Source organism: Molothrus aeneus, chromosome 6 (genome assembly GCF_037042795.1).
Source record: "Molothrus aeneus isolate 106 chromosome 6, BPBGC_Maene_1.0, whole genome shotgun sequence".
Classification (NCBI taxonomy): domain Eukaryota; kingdom Metazoa; phylum Chordata; class Aves; order Passeriformes; family Icteridae; genus Molothrus; species Molothrus aeneus.
This window is the reverse complement of record NC_089651.1, coordinates 25,588,847-25,611,536: the sequence shown is the minus strand read 5'-3', so window position 1 is coordinate 25,611,536 and position 22,690 is coordinate 25,588,847. Positions and strand designations below refer to the sequence as shown.

Sequence of the window (22,690 nt, the reverse complement as noted above, 5' to 3'; positions counted from 1 at the left end):
TAAAGCACCCCTATTTCAGAGTAAAAGTATCCACCTGGAGAATTAGTCATAAAGAATGCATTCTGATTATAAAAAGAACATCAATTTTAGAATAAACTCCCCATGAAGGAAAGACACACCTGCAAAGAGATTGAAGGTGGAATGAGCTAGGGCAGTTGAAATGCTGATGGTCCTGAAGAAAACGGAGTTTGGAGTGAAGTGTTTAAAGAGCAAATGCCCAAGCTCGCAAGGGGAGAGCCCACACTTGGCTGTGCTGCGTGTCCTCACTGTGTGTCTCCAACAAGGGGCTGTCTTGCTCGGGAGCTAAGAGGTTATAAGTGACCCTAGGGGAAGAAAGGTGGGAATCTAGGTTGTGTATATAGCTCCAATTTCTCTTTCAGGTCAGTCGGTGAACACACTTCCAGGCCGTGGGAATCCTCTCTATCATCTTAAATATGAGGTGAGCAAGTCCGGGGGGATGCATGAGTCTCGTGTGTGTCATTGGGCCAGCCGCAAGGGAAGACGGAGAGAGGGGAACGACCCACTTAGATTATGAATTCATCTTGTCCTGATGAATACTAATGCCTCAGAATTTATAGATGGATGTGTTCGTGTCTGAAGCAACTGCCTTGTGAATTTGCTGATCGTGCAGGAACGGTATGCAAAACGGGAGGAGGAGGAGGCAAGGAAGAGAGGGTGGCTCTAGGACCCATACGAGCCTTCCCGAGCAGGAGGTGGGAATTTTCCTCCAAGGCAGCAGGAGCCCGAGCCCGGTCTCAGAGCTCCAGCGGAGCCCGCAGGAAGAGCCTGGCACGTCCCCTCCACAGCCGCGCACCCGGGTGGGACCAGCCCGCACCCCGCAGAGCCATGAACCGGCTACCACAGCTGCTGCTGTGGGTCACTGCAGTGGGTAAGGAACTTATTTTTCATCCCTATCATCTCCTTATTTTGCAAAGTCTATCTTCTACCCAGAGGCTCAGACTTATTTCATTGCCCCTTCTCTTTTACCTTTAAAACCAGAAAATCATTATTTTCAGAGCAGTAGGGAAAAAAGGAGGGTTGGGGTTTGAAAGTGCTGGCATGAAACATATGTGAAGCGGGTGACATGGAGGAAAATAAATCTTGATTGTAAGTAAATTTTGTTCACTGAAACGAATAGGCAATCTGTAGTTTTAGAAAAGCTGCTGCTCTCGAGGCTCTGAGGCTGGATGCAGGCAGTCGCTGTACAAGGGTTTGGCATGAAGCTAACAGCTATACCCCAGGACCATTTTGCTTCTCTGGCTGCGGGATTGTTTTCTTAGGGGCTGTTTTGGAGAGGGGGATAAGAGTAATGCTCCAGGAGCAGTGGAGGTTGCTTACAGGAAAAGGTGCAGTTTGGAGAGGATGCTTTGTCTAAGCAGAGAGATTAGGGACATGGATAAAGAGAGGAGTAAGTACTGGGACTATGAAAGGGGGACTTATGAGCTCCCACCTAGAAAGTGGTTCTCAGGCTAAGTTTTGAAAGGAATCTTTGTGCTGCTCTGCTTGTCACTGTCAGCTTTGGTTCTGAAGTACAACAGAAGAAAAGAAGTGACAGTAGGAGAGAAGAAGAGGGATATTAGGAGGGAAGCTGCAGGAATAGGAGAGAAGTTGGGGGGTGGCAGTATGCAGGCGACCAATGATGGGAGAAAAAGGTAGGAGTGGGACACATATACTTGATGTGTACAGCGGCAAGAAAATTTGTTATGAATATTAGGAAAGAAATGCCTCTATCAGGACATGCTGAACTTCTCAGAGAGCTGCAGTTACAGTAGTACCCCCAGTGTAGATACAGTGACTACAACGTGACCCTTAGACAGGACCAGGATACACTTTGTATTTCTCAGTGTAACAGAGAAATGTAACTCATGTAACTTCCAGGCAGGAAAGGAAGAAAGGCAAACAGGTTGTTGGGTGCTCTTGCTAGAGCAGTGCACTTCCTCTCTCTGGCTAAATGATGAACTTGTATATATTTACTTTTATATGCAGACACACTGCGATGTCAGTTTCTAAGCAGGTTTTATAATTTATTTCTATTTACAATTGCATGCCAAGGCACAGCACAGAGTTTTTGAGTCCAGGCTTTTTCTGGCCTTTTATTTCTGTTGGGAGGAAGGAGGTTGTTTTACTGTCGAAGGGTCCCAGGACAAGTGTACCTCATGCAAGCAGATCTGTATGTCCCTACCTCAGCTTTCATGGCATGTGGTCTCATCAAGAATTGCTGAGTATCTTTCCAGTGCTTTTGGTGGAGTGGCTTTCAACATACAAGAAATGTTAATGTAAGGAATAATAGTTATATTTGCTGCATATCCAAGTCTGTGACATGAAGCATGTCTGTATTAGGAAAGAGATTTTAAAAAGGGTGTGTTACAGAGAGAGTAAGTAAGTCAAGAGCTACATGAAAATAAACGTACATTTTACAATCTCTGCCCAAACTTCTGCCAAAAATAATCTCAATCTCTCGAGGAGATTTCAATGCATGAGCATTTAACTATGTAGCTACTGTCATAATCTTCACATGGAGGTTGCTTGCCTCGCTATGGGGGCTATTGTAGTCAGCTCTCAGACTCTATAGTCTATTAGTTTAAAAACCACTTGTATTTCCACTGTACAATTTTTACTGGAGTGGCTTTACATTTCCTTCTTTATTTGGAAAGTCCAAGATCTAAGTGATGAAGGATTTTGCAGGTCTTCTTCTCACTCTTTTATTTTCCTGGCTGGCATACATATTTCTAATGAGCTCTATAATAAAAGGATGATTTCAGAGTTTCTATCCACCAACAATTTTTGGCACATGGAAACACTGGAGAATGTTGCAAGTTCCTCTTGGTGCAAAAATTAAGACACTATGAGAAAATTCAGAAGGTTGTAGAGAACAATAGCAGGAAAAAACCCTCTGAAAAAGAAGCACCAAACCAAAGGTAACAAAAACAGGAAAATACTTAATCCACAGGTATACATTGTTCAATGTCAAAGCAACTTCACAATCTTTTTGAGGCTGAAGTTGCACACTAGCCTCAGGTCTCAGGAGGTGGTTGGGAAGAAGGTGATAAAAGCCACCAGATCAATGTCTGGGAGAATTTCCTTTTCATTTTAAGCACAAGTATTACTTTGAACCTTCATAATGGACTATATTCTTTTGATTGCTTGAGCTTGGTAAGGGGTGGGTAGGTCAGTCCTTTTCTGCTCTGTGAGAAACCAGGCTGTGCTTGGCTAGATGTCATAGTCTTGACTTTGAATGTGGAGAGCCAACTATCTGCAAAATTACAGCACAGCATACATCCTGAGCAAACCTCAAACACCTTTCCAAATGTGTGGTCATGTTTATGTCATTGCTCAGAGTGTAGCTATTGAGTATAACCACAGTCCATGAGATAATATTAGTAGAGGCACTTTGACAGGATTTCTTTGCAGTCCCTTCCAACACTTGCAGTGCAGCCATCACAGAATAGGGTAACTTAGGTTTAATTTCAGCCCAGTGAATAGTTATGGTTTTGGGTTTTGTTGAATCCTTTCTGAGGCAGAGAAGCATAGGAAGGTTGATGGCAGGTTTAGGAGTAAGACAGTCAGCTTCTCTTTTGTTTGTGGAATGGTATATCAGCATGGCAATGAAGAACGCCTCATTCCCGGGTGCGTGCATTTGTCTAACTACCGGTTTTCAGAAACCCCAAACATTTTGTTTCTCTCCCTGGATTTATATACCTGTCTGGACTGAGTTTGCCTGTTTTGTAGAAGGAGTATAAAATGGCTTAAGTTTAGTCAGTCCACATTGTACAGGAAGATACAGGAGTACCTTATTTTGTTGTAAGCCAGCTTAAGATAAACCAGTGCATCTATTTCACTTAGACAAACCTTTAGAGCTTTGTGTATCCCTTTGTTGGAGGAGAGCATGCCAAGCATTGGAAGGGATGAGACCCTGTGTTCACTTTTGTCTCTTCATTGAAGAACTTTTTTCTTATTTTCTTCTTCTTGTGCCTATCTCTGCTCAGGTAAAGTAGCACACAGGTACAGTAGTGATTTCACTTAAATGGTTCCAACCAGAACATCGAATGATCCTTGAAATTTGTCTTAGGAGTTCTATCCACAGTCCTTTATTGTGCAAATGACAGCATGTCTCCATATACTGTGCCTAGTCTGAATATCCAATTCAAGGCACTATGGCTGTCACTGAAAGTCAAATATGGGGCGGATGCCTTGAAAGGAAAATAAGACAGTTCTTTTTAAGTTACAGACATTACAAAGTTATGGACTCTTTGAAATACAGTGGAAAAGGATATGATAAATTTATGGGAATCCCACCGTAAGGGAGCACATGCAGAGAAACACCAGTGATTTCTAAACTGCATCAGGAGGGAGGACTAAGCTGGAGGAGGTAAAAATCAGATAGTTGTGGAAGGATAGAATATAAGAAAATAAAGGTAGTGCAGAAGGTAGTCTCACACCTGAGGAGTTGCAGCTGTACTAATCACCAAAGATTAGGAACAGGCATGCCCTTAATAGGCCACAGCTGTGTCCAATAAGAAGATGAGTCCTACAAAAGAGTGGGTTAGCTAGGTGAGAAGAGAGTTGGAGTTTGTTCGTTGTGCTGTGAAGGGGGCTGGAGTTTGTTGGCTGTGCTGTGAAGAAGAAGGAATCACCCAGAAGGTATGGAACTTTTGCAATAAGATGACAACAGATAGTGAGTCATGTGTAGTGTTACTTTAGTGCTGAAGTCAATGTCTTATGAGCAGCCATAGAATAAATCAATCTTTCTATCCATGCTATGTAGCTACATAAATTCTAATTAGCCCATAGGATTAAAGTCAGAGAAAAGGATGCCTCACTTCAGTGAAGTTTCTAAAGCATTCTCCTACTCCCTGGAGTCCCAAACAGATCCACAGGAGGGTCCCTGTCTTCAGCCTGCTTGTATATATAAAGGAGCTCATGCTGGCTGTGCTGGTGTGTAGAAATGCATCAGCGATATCTGTGACAAGAGCAGAGAGAAATTTTCACCTTGAATTAATTTTATGAAGACTGCTGATGTTTGACACTAAGGTGCTTCATAAAGTGCTCTAGGCTTTGAGCTGTTACATTTGGTCATTTTTTTTGTGTGTGTACCAGTTAGTTTATACTGAGACATTCAAACAAACCTACACATTTAAATTTTTTTAATTTCAAACTTTTGCTCAGAAAAGCCTTGCATTCAGAAATCTGGCATATTTATTTAAAAAGCATAAAACATGATTTAATATCACATGCTTAGTTTTTACATTAACTGTTCTAGTCCCGTACTCCCTGAAATGGGTTGGTCTTTGCGATTTTATAAAACTTTTGATTCAGAAGATTTTTAGGTTAACCTGCGACAGGTTTTTGTTTGTTTTGATTTTTTTAAAATTTCTTTCGGCTTGCCAATGACTTGGAAAATCCTGTATTAAAACTTCCCAGTTATCTTATAATACCACATTCCAGTTTGTACTTAGATTTGTGCATGCAGGTGGTTGTCCTTGGGCTGATGCTCTTTACTCTACATGCACACTGTTTGTAGCTTGGTATTGGATCAAATTACTCAGAAATAAAAGAAACAAAAATAACTTTTTACAAGTCTTTAGTAAAAGAAAAAAGAGCAGCTGCTGAGAGGAGAGGCAGGTGAGCTCCTTCCAGAAATAAATGGAGAGGAAGGAACCCACAGAGTTCATAGTTAACATAATATGATGGATATCTATGGGAATACAGTTACAGCTATGCAACATCTTGTCTTCTGTATCTGGAGACTTTTATCTGAGACTCCTATGAGTAAGCATGATTCCTGTATTGAATCCTTAAATCAGAGGAGGAAAATAATGACATTAATTATGTTAATTAATTGGATCAGGCTTATAGTCTTTTCCTGCCTCTCAGCATCAGTCCTTCCTCTTACAATTCCTCTTCCTCCCATTCCATTATAATTGCTCCTCTGCCTCTCTCCTCTACCGGCATGTAACAAACCCAGTGCTTTGATGTAGCCTGCTAACAGCACGCACAAAGGTGAAATCCATGGCAGGTAGGCGAGCAGGCCAGCTTGGAAAAGGGGGAATTGTAGTGTTTGGTGAGGGGTGACTTGTAGCTGACAGGTATGCTCTGAGTGTGTAGGGACAGCAGGTCCCTTAGGTCAGTGGTGACAGGTCACGCTGGTGAGCAGGAGGAACATGTAGCGCTTTTGTTTCAGGTTGTGACTCGTTCAGCACCACTAGGTTATGGAGGGCTTGTGCCTGGAGAATGTCAGGTTCCTGACTTTTTATGCTGCATGCACAAGAGGGAAGTCAAGGTGTAGAACCTTCATGATTCAGTAAATGCCGTGTCAGGACCTCCTCGGACCTCTGCAGTGCTTAGAGGATTACAGCTCCCAAACAATTGGCAGGGTATCACTGAAGCATTTTGCTTCCCTCAGGTGTGCTGTTTCCAAGAGCTTTCCTCAAGGTGCTGTAGCTCCATGTGCTTTCTCCCAGTTATGTCATACCAACACAGCTGGACCCATAAGGAGAAATGGAAACAGAGGGAAATGACATAAAAGGAATCAGAGGTGACATTCCAGTTGTCTTCACCTAGAAAAAGCAACTCAGCCATATGCACTGAGTAAATAAAGAGCTCAGAATTTCAGTGAGTTGTAGAGTCACGGGCCAAATGTTACCTTTTTAGGAGAATTTCGGGTTGGTCTTCTATACGTTTTCTTTAACGCAAAGCTGGCTGTAAAAACATGAGACTTTACACAATTCTCCACTTGTTGGTGTAAAACTTCTTAAGATTTCCAGTTGGCTTTTTGTTTATTTTAATTATTTTGACTATATTATTGTTGTAGATCCCTTCCAACTGAACTATTCTATTCTCTGTGAAGGTATAAACATCCCTGGCATCGGCACTGATTGAATTAAAAAATCTATTGTACAGCAGCCTCATCAGAGTTAGTCAAGAATGAGAGTGAAATATGGAATTATAATATAGAATTATAGAATTAAATGCTGAAGTCTTTTCAAAAAGCACAGATTTATCCTTGCAATTCAGATGAACTTTTGCCCTGTCTAATTGGAGAACTCTGTCTTTTAATACGGCATCACAGATTTTCAGTTAATTGGTATCTGAAATCCCATAAGATTTGGCTTATCAGCCAAGAATGATGCATTTATTCATGCATTTCAATTGCTCAGTTAGGTTTTTTTTCCCCAGTTTGTAGCACAGCATGTGTTTGAGGGCATAAACAGCCAAACTTTCTGGAGTTAGAGCATCCACACCTCTCCTCTGTGTCTATGTTTGTGGTGATACATATTTATATATTAAAAATATAGGAGTTATAAAGTAACTGAATGTGACAGTAGGAAGTGACATGGAAGGATGTGATGGTGTTCTGCTGCACAGAATTAAGTACAGGAGGTGAGAAGAACCTATTCCTATATTGTTCTGGTGAAGAGTTTTTGTGTTATTCAGGAGCCAGTAGAAAACCCAACTGCAAGATTTTCCTGCCTTGAAGCAGAACTGACCATCACATTGGAACCTCAATGAGAATGGAACCAGACCAGTTACTGGTTCAGAGTCACAGTTTGCTGGAATCACAATTTTCACATCAGAGGTGCTGTTGGAAGCACCTGCTTCCCTGCAGTGGTGCAGGGATGTTTTGAGTGGCTCTGCAGCTGGGACCAAGCCCTTTTGCTATTTGCTGAGGGTGAACTCAGCCCTTGCACTTTCCCCCTTGTAGCTCTGCCTTACAATATCTGCTCTGCTCTCCTGGCCTTAGGGAGGCAGGAGGAAACTCTGGGGATGCACAGAGAGGATAGGAGGTGGCCAAGGCTGGGTGGTGAAGCAGGATGAAGGAATTCTGTTCCAATGGAGATGAGGAGCCCAGCCAGTGTGGTTTTGGATTACCAAAAGAAGGGTTAGCAGCTGTCAGCCTGAACTCAAGCAACCTCAGGCAAAGCTGAATTCACTCTGGAACAGAACTGAAAAATGGCTTTTCTTGTCTCAATAACTAATTTGGTGGTTTTGCAGATCCATGTGCCTTGACTAATATTTTAGACAATGTAAGGGGCATGGATGATTATGCTTAGGCACTTTTAATAACTTGGATGTCATGATATTTTTTTTTAATTTTCTGTTTCTGTTGTTATATTTAACTGCAGTTTAGATTTTCCAAGTATTTTCTGTTTATATTTTTTTTCCTACCAAGCTCTGAGTGATTAAAGACTTATTTATTACTTTGACTTCAGCAAACAGAATCTCAGAAAAGCATGACTGCTTAAAATTTCCATGTTTTTTAGCATGTTTTCAGAGTTTTCTCTGTGGCATTTTGATGTGTACTGTGCTGGAGTTCAGATCTCTTCACATGAGTAACACTTTTAAAGTATGTAGTTCACAACGGGAGTATTTTCTGTGTTTATAGTCACGGCAGGAACCCAAATAGTATTTAAAACCTCTGAAGGAAGCTTTCTTTAACCCCATGCAGGCAAACAGTTCAGCCTAGAGCTTAGTGGGACACTGGACTTTATGAATCTTTTAAGCCCTGATAGCATAGTAATCACTATCACTAACTTTTTTCAGCTTTCCTGAAGTCCCACATACCTCCTGGCCCTTCAAGATCTATCAGGTTCTTAGAAGAGTTTAAACTTTCCCAGAGTTTGACATTGTGTTTGTCAGTCTGTTGCAGACCTAGAGACAAAAGTTAGTAAAATTTGCAAAAATAAACTTGTGAATTAACTATAAGAAAAACAAGGTGAGTAAACCAAGCTGGGGTTTATTTAGCTGCGTTAAAAGGGCTTGTGTTCCAGCTATTCAGAGGGACATAAAACTGGGAGATATATGCAAATCTAGCTCTTTTCACCTCATTTAGGGCTGTGCTAGGTTAGTCTGATGAGACTCAAATATTTAGCTTCCCTTCCAAAAGCTATTTTCATTTTTCATTTGCAAAATTTTGGAAAGGGCATAGGTTTTTTATTTCTTACCTTCGTATTTTTGATTCCCACAGAATTTTTTTCCTCTCTTATGTGCCTTCCTGCATGCATATATATATATGTGTGTATGTGTGAAAATTAATGGAAGGAAAAATAAATGGAAAACGTCTTTGCTTTAAACATGTTGTCTTCCCTCAGTGGATACAGTTATCCAAAACTGTACACTACTCGGGGGTTGCTTGTTATTTTGTGTGATAATATTTTAATTACTTATTTTATATAGAGATTACCATTGTTCAGGGATTTGTGCTGCATGTGGGTGCACGGGTTATCAGCTTTGGTAAATCTAGCCAATAGTTATTTTTCAATAAAATTTCAGAAGAAATTACATTCATTTTTGTACTAAGAAATATGTAGAGTAAGCTGGAGAAGTTATTTTATTATTGGTAGGAATTGCTTTGTGGCTGCAAAAAAAAGGATTGATGAGAAGCAACATCCCAATTAATACTATTATTGATATTCTTCCACTGAGAAAGGTGAGGGGAAACTTATATCAAGTTGTTGAACTTTATTCCCACCCAGCAAAAATGTCCCATGCAGCCATTCACTCCCCCACCAGTCAGAGTGGGGGGAGAATCAGAAGGGTGAAAGTCAGAAAACTCATGGGTGGGATAAAGACAGATTGACAGGAAAACAAAAGCTGTGCACACAAACAAAACAAAGAATTTGTGCACTGCTTCCCGTAGGCAGACGGGTGGTCACCCATCTCCAGGAGAGCAGGGCCCCATAACATGTAAGGCTTACTTGGGAAGAAAAACATCATCACTCCAAACATCTTCCACTTACTTTTTCTTCCTCCCACTTTATATGCTGAGCATGATGCCATATGGTCTGGAATATCCCTTTGGTCAGCTGCGGTCACCTGTCCTGGCTGTGTCTCCTTTCAACCTCCCATGCACCCCCAGTCCCCTCACCTCTGTGGCAGCATGGAAAGCAGAAAAGGCTTCTACTCTGTAAGTCCTGCTCAGCAAAAACCAAAACCATCTCTATATTATCAACCCTGTATTCAGCACCTATCCAAAATACAGCCCCTACCAGCTGCTGTGAAGAAAATTAACTCTGCCCCAGCCAAAACCAGCACACAATTAAGTGCAGAATTTCAGAGATAGAAGTGCTGATTCTTCTGCTGGTTTCTTAGGGCTCTTGAGACAGAGTGAACATGGAGGTCAATATCTGGGTGATGTTTAGCTTGTGTCTCCAGCTTGTATGCCCCTCTCAACCTCTCTAGGCAACCCCCAAGTAGTAGCATGGTCTCATCTCAGCTGTCAGTCGTACTGCAGGGATGCTTTGCGATGATCTAGAATAAAAGCTAGCTTTCTTGGTTTGTACATCATTTTAATGTTTCAGTTATGATGTGACCCTTTTCAGCTTGTGTTCAGTACAACTGAGGATATGGTGATTGCTGCACAAGGACAAGAAGGGCATCAGTCTCAGAGTGGGGTTGAAAGGACAAGAAGGGTCAGTCTCAGAGTGGGGTTGAAAGGAAGGCCAGCTGGGGCAGAAGGAATTGTTCTGGGAAACACTTAGTCTGCTGGGTTTTTTCTAAATTTCTCCCAACAGTCACTGAAACAAGTATCTTGTGAAACCAGCCTGTAGGATTAGACACCTGAATTCAGACTATGTGAATACACCCCGATCTAGCTTAGGGATGCCTGCTTTCCAATCTCTGCAAGGGAGCAAGTGCTCAACGCCAGCCTTGTCAGCTTGGAATCAGTGAGTTGGCAACTGCCTTATGAATTTGTACTACTGTGAAAACACCTACGATCCCATTGTACTAACTAAAAAATATTTGGTTTAGCTGTCATTTAGTTCTGCTTTTGACGGTTTCTTATTTTTGGAACCTGTTAGTGTTTTTGCATATAGTTAACAGAACTTGTAACAGTTTTAGAGGACAAATTTGGGCTGATAGTCTGAATCCTATCATTGATGCTATGATGCTGAGGAATAAGAGATACACCATGATGTTGTATGGTGTTCAAGTCTCCCCTTTAGCCCTTCAGGTAAAATAGTCTGTTTTCAACTTTGACCCCTACGATTTACAGAGTGTTCTTAAGAGGAGGTGCTCTTAAACATTTATGGATAGGACTGAATCTGTTCTGAAGGTGAAGAGTGGGGGTTTACCTTTGTCATCTTAAAGGTAGACAGTAAAAAATGTTTTGAACCCCGGCGTAAATTTTGTGCACAAAATATTTCATACTCTCTAGTATACACAAAGTGCTCCCATGAGCTTTTAAAGAAACATCAGCTACATATAAGATTATTCTTCAGTGTGTCTTTTCATTCTTTGTGACACTAATACACAAAGGGGTAGGAAATAGAGCTGGCTAAAGCACCTTTGCATAGTGTTTCTGAGATTTGCAAAGGGAAAACGTATAGCAAGCACCATTTTCCTGGTTTTTAAATTCTCCAAGCTCAGGTTTCACAGATAGGGTTAAAAATCATCAAATTAAACATATTTATGAGCCATCTGGTTTCTGAGTCTTTCCAGTTTGTGTTTGCTATCCTGGGTAACTATTAAGTCATTTTTGTTGCTGTAATTTTCATGTCATTACATGGCTCCAGAAACTGCATGTTTAAGAAAAACACTGTAGAGAACTGAATTCAGAGTAAAATTATAAGCACTGGCAGCACTGGAGACATTTGTCATTCTTTCAGTCAACCTAACATACTACTAAAAGTAAATGTACAAATTAAATCAATTTTTTCTTTTAACGTTTATCTAAGTTAGGCAATGCAATCTTTCAGCTCTCTTTGCATACCTTTCTTACAATATGGTAATGAGAGTCAGATTTTCTAGGGCTAGTTTTCAGCCACAAGTTTTCCCTATGATTTCAGGAAGATTCCTGAGCCTTGGTGCTGTAATCCTTGTCCTAATTTACCTATTTTATCTCCCTTATTCAGATGTGGTGAGATATAAAGCAGTATATGTTCTAGTTCCTTCAATTAGGTCCAGTGCACAGAATTACAGAATTTTTTTCCGTTTTATAGTAAAATAGAATTAAGAAGACTCTATAACTCCATTTCAGTGGAAATTTGCTTTGAAAAAAAAATACTCTTTCACATTGAATGTTGGGTTATTGATTAAGTTTTCTAACAGCATTGGCTTTTCTGTTGGTAGAGGGACAAAAGTGTTTTCCTTAAAAGGTGTACATTGGTATTATTCTTCCATAAAATATCCTTATCTGCTCCTGAGAAGGCACAGCACTGATGCATAGTTGCAAAATACCTTCTTTTTTTCTCTGGTGACCTGGTTGATATTCTTCATGCCAGCTTTGTCATTTGTGACACTGAGTCAATTTTCAGAGTATGGTTTCATCTTACGACGAAAGAGAAGGGAGGAGATGTCTGTAATTGCTGGTGTTTGTTTTCTACGTGCAACCAAATGCTTATGCTATTTGAAGAAATTTTGTGAATGCTACTAAAATACACTAACCAAGTTCTCTTTCTCACTCTGCCTTATCATTTTGACAGTGCTGTGTTCTGTTATCAGTTTTCCAAAGTCAAATTCCGTTTTATGGGTTTTGGAACCTTTCTGGCTATTTTGTGTGCTGTGCAAAGCATTCCCAATTCCCTGCACTTTATTATCCCTGATGTTTGTCTTGCTCTTTTGCATGTGTCTTGGTAACCCTTAGACACAGTGGATAGCAGTACCTGGCGTGCTGATCTCAGTGAAGGATGGACTGGCATCTTTAGGTCTTGTAAGATGTACACAGCTTATTTATCTCATTTTCTTACTTGCACCTGGCATGAGCTTTAAAAAAATGCAAAACAATCACCTCATGACTCTATGCTTTTACTTTCAAAGCCCAAATTCCCAGATGCACAAAGAGGAAGGAATAAGCATATGCAAAATAGAGCACACATTACTCTGGCTCTGTGTGCTTTGGAGCCAGGAGTTCCTTACAGGAGCAGAAGGTGCCATGATGCAGAGAAGGCATTTGAAATCTTGGCTGACAAACTGTTTAATACACTGCTTAAACTTGTGCTCAGTTTCACATTCCACCTCTGAGTGTTTGTTTGACTGCTTTCCTCTTCTGGAGTCCAGCTGGCATTGAGAGGCTCAGGTACTAGGAAGCACATTTGGGAGTCTCATCTGGCACTGGCAGACTCCACATGCTGCTGGAGTACTTGCTGGCAAAGCTGTGGTCCCTACCTTGGAAGCTGTCAACAATTTCTAGCTGAGGCTGTGAGAGAGATGTCAGAAAGGTGTTTGACTCTAGAGCTGCAAGGCTGGGGAGCTAATAGGAGGGGAAGGTGTTTGTCCACCTTCACTGGCACAGCAATGGCACTCTCTTCAGACACACAAGCCTGGGCACTGCACTGTGTGCTCTCAACATGTTGGTGTGCAGATACAGCAGTGTCCATGACTGCCTTCAAAGCCAGGTGCAGGCCTCCCTGTGCCCTGCATGCTTCAGCCTGCTCCTTCACAAGGTTGTACCAATGAGGCCTGTCTTTGTAGTGTCCTGGGAATGGAGATGGCTTCCCACTATCCCTGAGAGTAACTTCAAAAGCTAGTCTTCTCTCAGAAGGCTCTGAGTGTAGAAGACAGTGAAGTAGATATTCAGTGTCCCAACAAAAACTACTTCTACCCAGACATCCAAAAATACCGAGATATAGGAGGATAAGGTAACAGATTCTAGCTTGGATTTTTCAGATATGGTTATGACATAGGGCAGGGTATGCAGCAGTTTTTTCTAACATGAGATGGAATTACTTCCTTTGTGGAGGAACACATGTAGATATAGATGTATACATTTCTTTGCCTGTGTCCATGTGTGTGCCTTGATTATGTATGAATGTTGTTAATGTAAATAATTAAGTCACTCTTACAATTATTGTAAACCCTATTGAATTGATTACTTTATATTTTTTAAATCAGTTAATGATTAAATGCTGCTAAACTCTTCTGCACCCTTATCTTTTGTGTTTATAAATTTGATTTGATTTTCCTTTTTTTTGTTTCATTCATTTGGTAAGTAATAGAGTGAAGCTTGTCACTGAACTCTGTTAAAAGTTACAAATTCATATAAGAACTTGCTTTTTGCCAAAAGATTTAACTCTGATTTTTTAAACATCACAAACCACTTACTTGCAACAGAAGGCAATGCAAACAGAATCACAGAATTATTTAGATTGGAAAATATCTTTGAATCCAGTTGTTAATCCAGCACTGCTAAGTCTACCACTAAACCATGTCCATGAGTGCCAAATCTACACATCATTTGAACACTTTCACGGACGGTGATTCCACCACTTTGCTGCACAGCCTGTTCCACCCTTTCAGCAAAGAAACTTTCCTAATGTCCAGTCTAAACTTCCCCTGGCACAACTTGAGGACATATTTTCTTGTCCTGTCACTTGTTATCTATCAGAAGAGGCCAACCCCACCTGACTAGAATCTCTTTTCAGGTAGTTGTAGACAGAGATAAGGTCTCCCCTCAGCCTCCTCCAGGCTAAAACCCCAGCTACCTCAGCCTCTCCTTGTAAGACTTTTGCTCCAGAGCCTTCACCAGCTCCATTGCCCTTCTCTGGACATGCTTCAGCACCTCAATGTCTTTCTTGTCTTGCAAGGCATCAACACGTGCTTCCAAAAGAATATACTGTTTACTCTTGACTGTGCAGTTCCCTTAGAGTGCATATGTTGTGCTCTGTCACACCTCATTACTGTAAATAAAGTGAGGTTTGTACTCTGGTTGCAAAGAAGCAATAGCTTTTATTGCAATACCAGGTAACTGGCTATTGTGGCAACAGGGATTCTTGGAAGTTCTTGGGACACTTCTGGTATTTACAGTGTCATTTGCAACTTCCTGACCCAGAGATGTTGAGGCTTTTTCAGGAGAAGCTGGTACAGAAAGGATGTTTTGAAATGTGTGACTCTGTGAGAGATCTGGAAGAAGTTCTGTTGAACACTCTCTCCTCTGTTGGGAAGATATCTAGTTGAGTACCAAGTGGCCAATGAGAACACTTGACAAACATACACAGAAAAAAACAGTACTACTCAAATATGTATTTGATCTTTTCGTATGGGTTATAATCTGCCAATTACAGCTACAATTTCAGGCTGTTTAGAACTGAAAAGGTTAAATTATATGCTGGATGAGTAGTCTATGTGTGGTCTGAATGTACAGAAACTGACAGGTGTGCTGCATTTGGTGGGCATAAATCAAGAAACCCATCCTTGGTCTGGTAGTGCCTTTCTGGATATCAGAAGAGTGTGCACTGGAAATGTAGGAATTGTGTGGAATTAAAGAGCCTTTCAAGCAGTGTCTGTGTTAACTGTTATAAACTATGTTCTGCTGTGAGTAAAGGACTTAAGTCTTTTATTAAGGACTCCATGTTGATATACTGCACTGGGGGCAGATTAACTTTAGGACTTGTGATTCAGGCTTTTAATGAGGATGAACAGAGAAGGAAAACTGCACAAACTCTTGACCTCATGTTGTTTGTTTTCCTCATTGTGCTGGCTGGTGTCCAGGGAGCAAAGAACAAAGGCTGTCTGCTGTTCTTATGTTGTTCATTTGAGGACTGAAGAATAGAAATCTCATTTTTCTCCCTTGCATGGACAGCTCTGGACTAACCCTTTGCCAGTGAGGAAACTGGCAGCCCTAGGCCAGCAGTAGTCAGACATTGATCTTTAGGGACACTCTACTGGAATATATAATATCCTCCATAATTCTCTGATAAAAGCCTGGCTAAAGCTGAAAGGAGCTGATGATCTCCTACCGTTTCCTCTCCTATCACCTCCAGAGACTGAGCGCTCTTCTCGTGAACCCAAAAGAACTTAGTACATCACAAGGTAAGTGGTGGTGAAAGTGGTCTGGCCTCCAGCAGTCACAGTGTTTCATGGATTCACTCCAATAGAATACAGTTTTATTTTCTCTTGCACAAACCTAAGAGCTTGATATGAGATATCCAGAGAATTCAATATTTATGTGTTCTGTTTGTATCTAGTGGGTTTTATGTTCTTGTTTCTCATGCAAATAAGCACTTTCTAGATATATCCAGAAATGCATCCAATTATGTTTCCTTACTGCCTGTAAATTAAATAGCTCAGGACTGTCCCCAGTCATTTTCTTTCAGGCACTACTTTTTTCATTAGTGCTTAATCAAATTACCCATGGTCTGAAAGGAAGTCAGAAATTTTTCCAAGAATCTTTGTTTCTTTGCAGACACCCATTCTGGTTTCTCTTGTTTTGTTATATTATTGCACTGATTTCTCACTGAGGTGGTGGGTTTTTTGTGACATTCTCATCTCCATGATGAAGCTTGAGATAAACTGAAACATCATTGAAAGCAATGAAGGACAGAGACCCCCTTGTCTTAAAATGGATCAGATCAGTGCTTGTGTTGTCTATGACCTATCAGCCATTTGGATTTTCTACTACTCATTCCCTTCCATGAAACCATCTGAATGTAAGAACTGGAGGATATTTTCAAAGCAGTTCATGGGTGTTAAAAGTATCAGAATAGCCACAATATTGTTGGCTGTGCCACCCTCTTGAGTAATGCATAAAGGTGTCAAACCCTTAAGCTCACGCTCGCAGTAATGAGAGACAGTAATCTGAGGTCCTCTTCCTTGGCAGGATAGACATTCTCAACTTCACTGTTTTTGTTTTGGGACTGATTCTGAAGGGCTCCTTTAAAGAAAAGGAGGAGCTCGTTATATTCAAGGATTTTGTGTCAGAAATAAAGTAAAAGCCTTTATAGGAAATATCCCTGCTTAGCTGCATTCCAGTCAGAAGTGTGATATTGTAGCCCAAAGATTTAGTCTCTAAATCACATTTCCCTCCCTAAACTACACCTTACTCTCTTGGAAGCCAAAAATAAAACGAAATGTAAAGGATGCTTTCAGTCCTAGTCATTATTTACAACACAACTGTCTGTCTTTTGTTTTGTATGTTCTGAGAGCAGTGGAAACATCTGGCTTATCATCTTCACTGCCTTCTACATTTCTTTACTAGGGGAAAACAAATGATAAAACTGAAATACAGGTGATTGCTTTTCTGTTTGCAGAGTCAGTTTCCTACCAAACACAGAGTGGTACAATCCATGCATCTTGGTTATTTTGTTTTAGGCCACGAGCAAAAGCTGTCTTATTTTTTCAACACAAGGGTGACTTTTTTGGATCAAAAAAAAAAGTTCAGGTCTTGGCACAAATTACAGAAGTGCCTTTAAAAATAAGGAAATAGTTTGCCAAAAAACAATAAGGTAGTCTAAGTCATCCCTGACTTTTAGATCTTTCAGGAAGTTCTGAATTCCAGGGCTGTCCCACCCACTTGAATTCTGTTACACAAAGTTCATTGCTCACAGCAGTAATTCCAATTGTAGTTTGAAAAAAGATTCTGCACCTCTTTCATTGTACTGGCTGTGAGTGAAGACACTAATACTGGAGAGTCATCTTTCAGATGGTAAATGCTTTGAATGGTGCTAATGAGCTTTGTCCTAATATTTTCCATAAGAGAGCTGTACAGATCTTAGGAGACTGCCCAGACTCGCTTTCTTCAGGCTTGACTTTCTGAAGCAGTGGACAATGAAACCATCCCTCTTTTTAATGTTCAGCATACCGTCAAGACTCCATGCTTATTAAACTGTCTCACTATTAAGAGGACTGTTTATATTGGTGCTGAGACTCACATTAACATCCCAGCCCTGTCTGCACAGATTGATTTCCTGATGACTACTCCAAGTCTTACCTTTTTTTCTCAGGTCCCTGCTAGTTCACAGTTTTTCTTGCCAAAAGTGGTTTCACCAACCTCATAAGTACTATGCCCTATAGCCTGCCAGGCCTCTCATTGACAATGGCCATCTACCCCTTTCTGTACTTCTTGTCCTGTTGCTGTTGAGGAGGGCCTTCTTGGTCTCTGATGTCCTTCCTTGACATATTCATCTTTCTTTTCCTTTACCTTCTTAATTTTTTGACCTCCTTGGACTGGAACTGGTGTCTGTCTGCCCCAGCATGTCCTTGTCCTCAGCTTTGCCTGCACTGCTGAGTCTGAGGTTACCCGTAACTTGGTTTTCCTGTAGTTGCCACCTTTTGCCACTGATTTCTGTAGCTGTGCATGGGCCTGCTCCCCTACATGCAGTGCACTTGTGTCCAAGGCCACAGCAGCATGGCCTTGGGCAGCTTGTGTACCCTGGCACTTCCCTTTGTTACACTCTGCTCAGCTCATCTTTTTCCCTTTTGGGCTGTGGCACATTATGACCATGTGGAGCTGTCTAAATACTTTGAGTGCACTGATTTCTGCTCTCTACTTCTGAAAGTGTCTATTGTGATGATACAAAACTGCCAACTAATAGTTCATCCTCATATCTCTTTTTGCCCTATGGTCATTGCTTTCTGGTGTTTTTAGTTATTTGTTGCCTTTCAAGTATCTTTTTCTACCTCTCTCTTGCAGTTAAATCTGTGGCACTTAAGACAAATGTGACATGGTCTGTAATTTATCCATGGTGCTTTTTTCATTAGTTGTGCTGGACTGTGCAAAATATTCCTCCAGTTTCTTAATTATAATTCATGTAAACATGCCCACTTCTGGAGAATGGCTGAAGTGGCGGGCCATGGTGCTAAGATAATTTCTGTCATTAAAGAAAAAAATCCATTCTTACTTTGCCAAGCATTGGGTTGGGATTTAAAAATTGTGATCTGTCCTCTTGTTTGAGAGGTATATTGTTTGCATGTCTTGCATTGTTTCATTTGCACCTCTAATTAAGTACATGCTTTTACGTATAAATAAAACTGGAAAATTAGTAATTCTTGTTGAACTTCAAACAGCTCCTCTCACTCTTCTTTAATTGTATCTTTACACCCTCCTTCTCAATTCGCATATTTTGGTTTAGTCATAGCCTACCTTGCAGTGTTCCTTCAGAAATCAAGAGATGTCTGATGCATGGAGTCTTTATTCTGACTCTCTTCTGATTTTCATCTTATGCACATGTACTTAACAATTACTTTTTTATGTCTCTTTGTTAATTGTCATGACTGGGTCTCATGATACAGGTTTGTCTCCTCCTTGACATGATTTCTGTTCTCTTATTTCCATTCAATAAGCAGGAATGTCCTCGGCATTAGCTGGTTAGGGGTCAGTGCAGATTAAGTGGAAACACTTTTCACTGCAGTTAGCCTAGTCACAGTTGAATGGACATTATGAGAGCTCTTTTTCTTCCACATTTGCTCATTTCTTTGCTGGGGACTGTGCCAGTGCTGATAAAATTCTGCATTTCCCTGGGCTGCATGTAGAAATCTTTTTTTAACTTCAAATTGCTCCCTAGAGATCCATTTTTTTTGTAAACCATTCTTTTTATGCCATGTGACTGCTTGACTGGTTCTAGCCCTTCATCTGTATCTTTTATCTTCAGGATTATTCTTCAAAGTTACTAGTTGATGCCAAAGTTCTTCACAGTATAATATAAACATCCTCTCCCTTTCTGACGTCCTGACTCTTTTTGTGGGGGAGGGGAATGCAAGGAGTAAAAGAATAGAACGTGATCCTAAAGAATTTACAGGAGACATCAAAGGATGAGCAGGATTATAAGTTCTTCTGCCCTCTTCTTACAGTAGTCTGGACACTAACAGATGAAACCCCAGGTAACAAGTGTTGGGAATTTAATCTGTGGTCTTGATCATGAAGAATGCAAGGGATATTGACAGAAGATTCAGTTTTTAGTCTTGTACTTTCCTGCAACCTAGTTTAGCCATTGAGGGGCTTTTTCAGGCATCTGTCTTTTATTGTCATGTCAGAGGTTCTTAACACGTGTTAAGAGGTATGCAGTGAATGTGTGACAAATCCATTCACTGCATGGCACTGACAATAGAGGTCCTTTGGGCCAACTTGAGCCATTCAGAAGTGAGTAGTTTAAGTCAGTCTTCTCTATGAACTGGCTTAGTGTTAACACCCAAGTAGTAGATGCCTGAAGTTATAAATCCCACTCTCATGTATTTGCTGGACAATTTATGGTAAGACGTAGTTTAATCTCTTACCAGTATTCTTGTGCATCCTACATTTTAACAATTTATGCCTATGAAAGCTAAGTTTTGGCATGGAGCAGTTGGAGCCTCTCCTTCTGGAAAGGAATTTGGCAGATACTGAGAGGAGGCTTGTGGCAGTGCTTCCATATTTTCCTGGCGGTATTGCAGAGAAATTATGGAGGATGGAATCTGTGCTGCTCCACATAGCTGCTGCCAAGGTGCTGCTGGTAGGCATACTGCAAAGTATGAAGTTTAGCAAAAAAATCCTGTATTCATAGTCTCATATAAAAATATAATTTGAGAAATACAGTGCTTTCTGATGAAGGAAAACCACAAGACTACAAGATCTTATACAGCTTGTAAATCAGATATGTTAACTGGAAAGTTAAGCTGAAAGTTGAAATACTTGTGTTATAAGGGAAAAGTTACTGGGGAAAATATATTGGGCACCTGTAGGAAATTAGTTGTTTGTAAGGTTATATGAGCAGCATTTCCCTGGTATTAGAATCCATTGGACACCTATTAGTAACCTGTGTCTGGCACAGAGTGTAAACAAGAGTACATAAATGTCAGTGGTCAGATCAAATTGTTTCTGATATGATGACAAAGAATTCTCTTATAAAATTAGGAAACAGAAAATGCAAAGTCTGTACGCTTCTGAAACCCGCTGTCCATGAACAGAGCTGGAAGGTCCCTATCAAAGGACATCAGTTTATTATTTGTTTCTATTACATGAAAAGCTTCTGAATATCATTGTGAAAGGCAGGAGCTTGCTACCTTAACACTTCCTGATCTATTCCCTGGAGACCTAACATGTTCTTTAATATCTGTACCAGACAGTGGATCATAAAGAATGCAATACCAACAAATGAACTAATAAATGCCGTTAAAAAGAAAATTCACAAAGTAATCAAGAATGTGTTTTCATATAGGTTTAGCCCAAAAGATCTCAGAAGCAATTTCTTTGCCATATTTGGAAAGCTGGTGGAGTAAGTCCCTAAAATCACCAACTGCAGATGTGGTTTTAAATTGATGGTTTGTTGCAACTTTAGGGGATGGGAAGACCGCAAAGAGTCTAGGATCTGTAGGATATGTTCATGTGGACAACACCATTATAGTCTCCAAAGATTAGGGTGGGTTTAAAAGAAATTTTTATTCCATGAAACATTGTGTTTTTATCCATATTTCTGTTGTTAATTAGTCAAACATAATACAATATTCCCATTATTTTCTTCAAGATTGTGATCAGGATCTGGCAAATCATTTGGCTCCCCTTTTACCCTTTTTTAAATGTCAAGCAAATATTCTCTTTCTTTGCATACTGTGATACTTTCAGCATTTTGAGACTTTCTAAATTGAGTGTTAATGCAGAAGCACCACCAGCCAGTTTGCGAAGAACTTTTGAGTTCAAGCTCTGGATTTTTAATCTGTTTATGCCTAAGGAAGTAGTGCTCTTACATTCTCATATGGCATTGATGTACTGTGGGTTTTTATCCCCTTTTATACAGAATCTTCTGTTAATAGAACATTTGCCTTTTCAGCATGATTGAGAATTTTATAATTTCTGTTTAGTAAATATTCATATCTTTACTTCCTCTTGTGCTCTGTGCTACCTAATACTAAACCAAGTACATTCAAGTCTCCCAGCTCTGAGGCACCAGTGATGTAACATAGCATGTCACTGATTCATCTCTTCTCTAATAGAACCTTTCCTTCCTATGCAGGTTTATAATCTCACAGCAGCAGCTTCCCTAATATCTCAAGGGTTCTGGAAAGATGTGTACCCAGGAGCTAATTACAGAGACAGACACACCAGTTGCTGGTTCACTGGATATCTGTTAAGAATTTGATACTTCTGACCTTGTTGAATGACCTCAGAGTCTCTTTCTCCTCTGCATTGGAGAACATGTATTCACTTCTTTTATTTCTGTACTGTGGTTATTTTACTGCTCATCTATATCCTTGTGGTTATCTGATATACATCACTGTCATATGAGAATAAAAGCATCAACCATGACTTCTTAAAATCAGTCAAGGAAGATTTGTGCATGCATCAGCAAAGAAAAGAGAATAGAAAAAATGTTAGTAGATATGTCAGATAGTACTTACAGCTGTTGTATATGTGATCACACAGATCTTGGAGTTGTGTCTGTCACTAAGGTGCATAAAACACCAGGTGTCTGATCACTACAAACTGTGCAACACAGAAATGAATGTTAATTTTTGACTGGGAAGAATGATGGGAAGAGGATGAATGTTGAATTCTGTGCTGCAACATGTCGCCAAAAAAGCTTGAAAATGACCAGGTATGGTTAGACATCATCTGCTATATTTTGTGGCAGAAATATTGCAAAAAATACACAGTTTATGTGGAAGCAGATGAATCAGCAGTAAATGGAAAAGACAGCAATACAGAGCATGTTAACATCTAAGCATATTAATTTTTAGGTTAACATAATCAAAATTATATAAAAAGAAGTTCTGGTAGTGCAACAGGGCTTTGATGTGCCTGATGAAAGAATAAATTAAGCAAGGTTTTTAATTATTTTTCACAAAACCTGTGGAATTGGGGTAACTTTGAAATTAATGGAAAGCATTGAGTGGAACATAGAGTATTAACTGCTGGATTCATGAGGATAGATTCATTGAGGACAGCAAAATAGAATTGCGACCAGATTGAGGAAAGACAACGTTAGACTAAGTGATACATGTTTGTTTATGGGTAGAAATCACTGAGTACTCAAAGCCTGTGTTACAGATACTGTAACAGCATCTA

At 40.2% G+C, this 22,690-nt stretch overlaps 1 protein-coding gene across 1 annotated transcript in view; it reads left to right on the top strand.

The window, feature by feature from the left end:
* The first annotated feature begins 780 nt into the window (after positions 1 to 780).
* The window catches only part of LTK (leukocyte receptor tyrosine kinase), an 89,572-nt gene continuing 67,662 nt past the window's right edge, over positions 781 to 22,690 (top strand). The window contains exon 1 of the mRNA XM_066551991.1: positions 781 to 889. Coding sequence (XP_066408088.1) covers positions 847 to 889 — 43 coding nt within the window. The 5' untranslated portion in view covers positions 781 to 846. The remainder of the gene's footprint in view (positions 890 to 22,690) is intronic.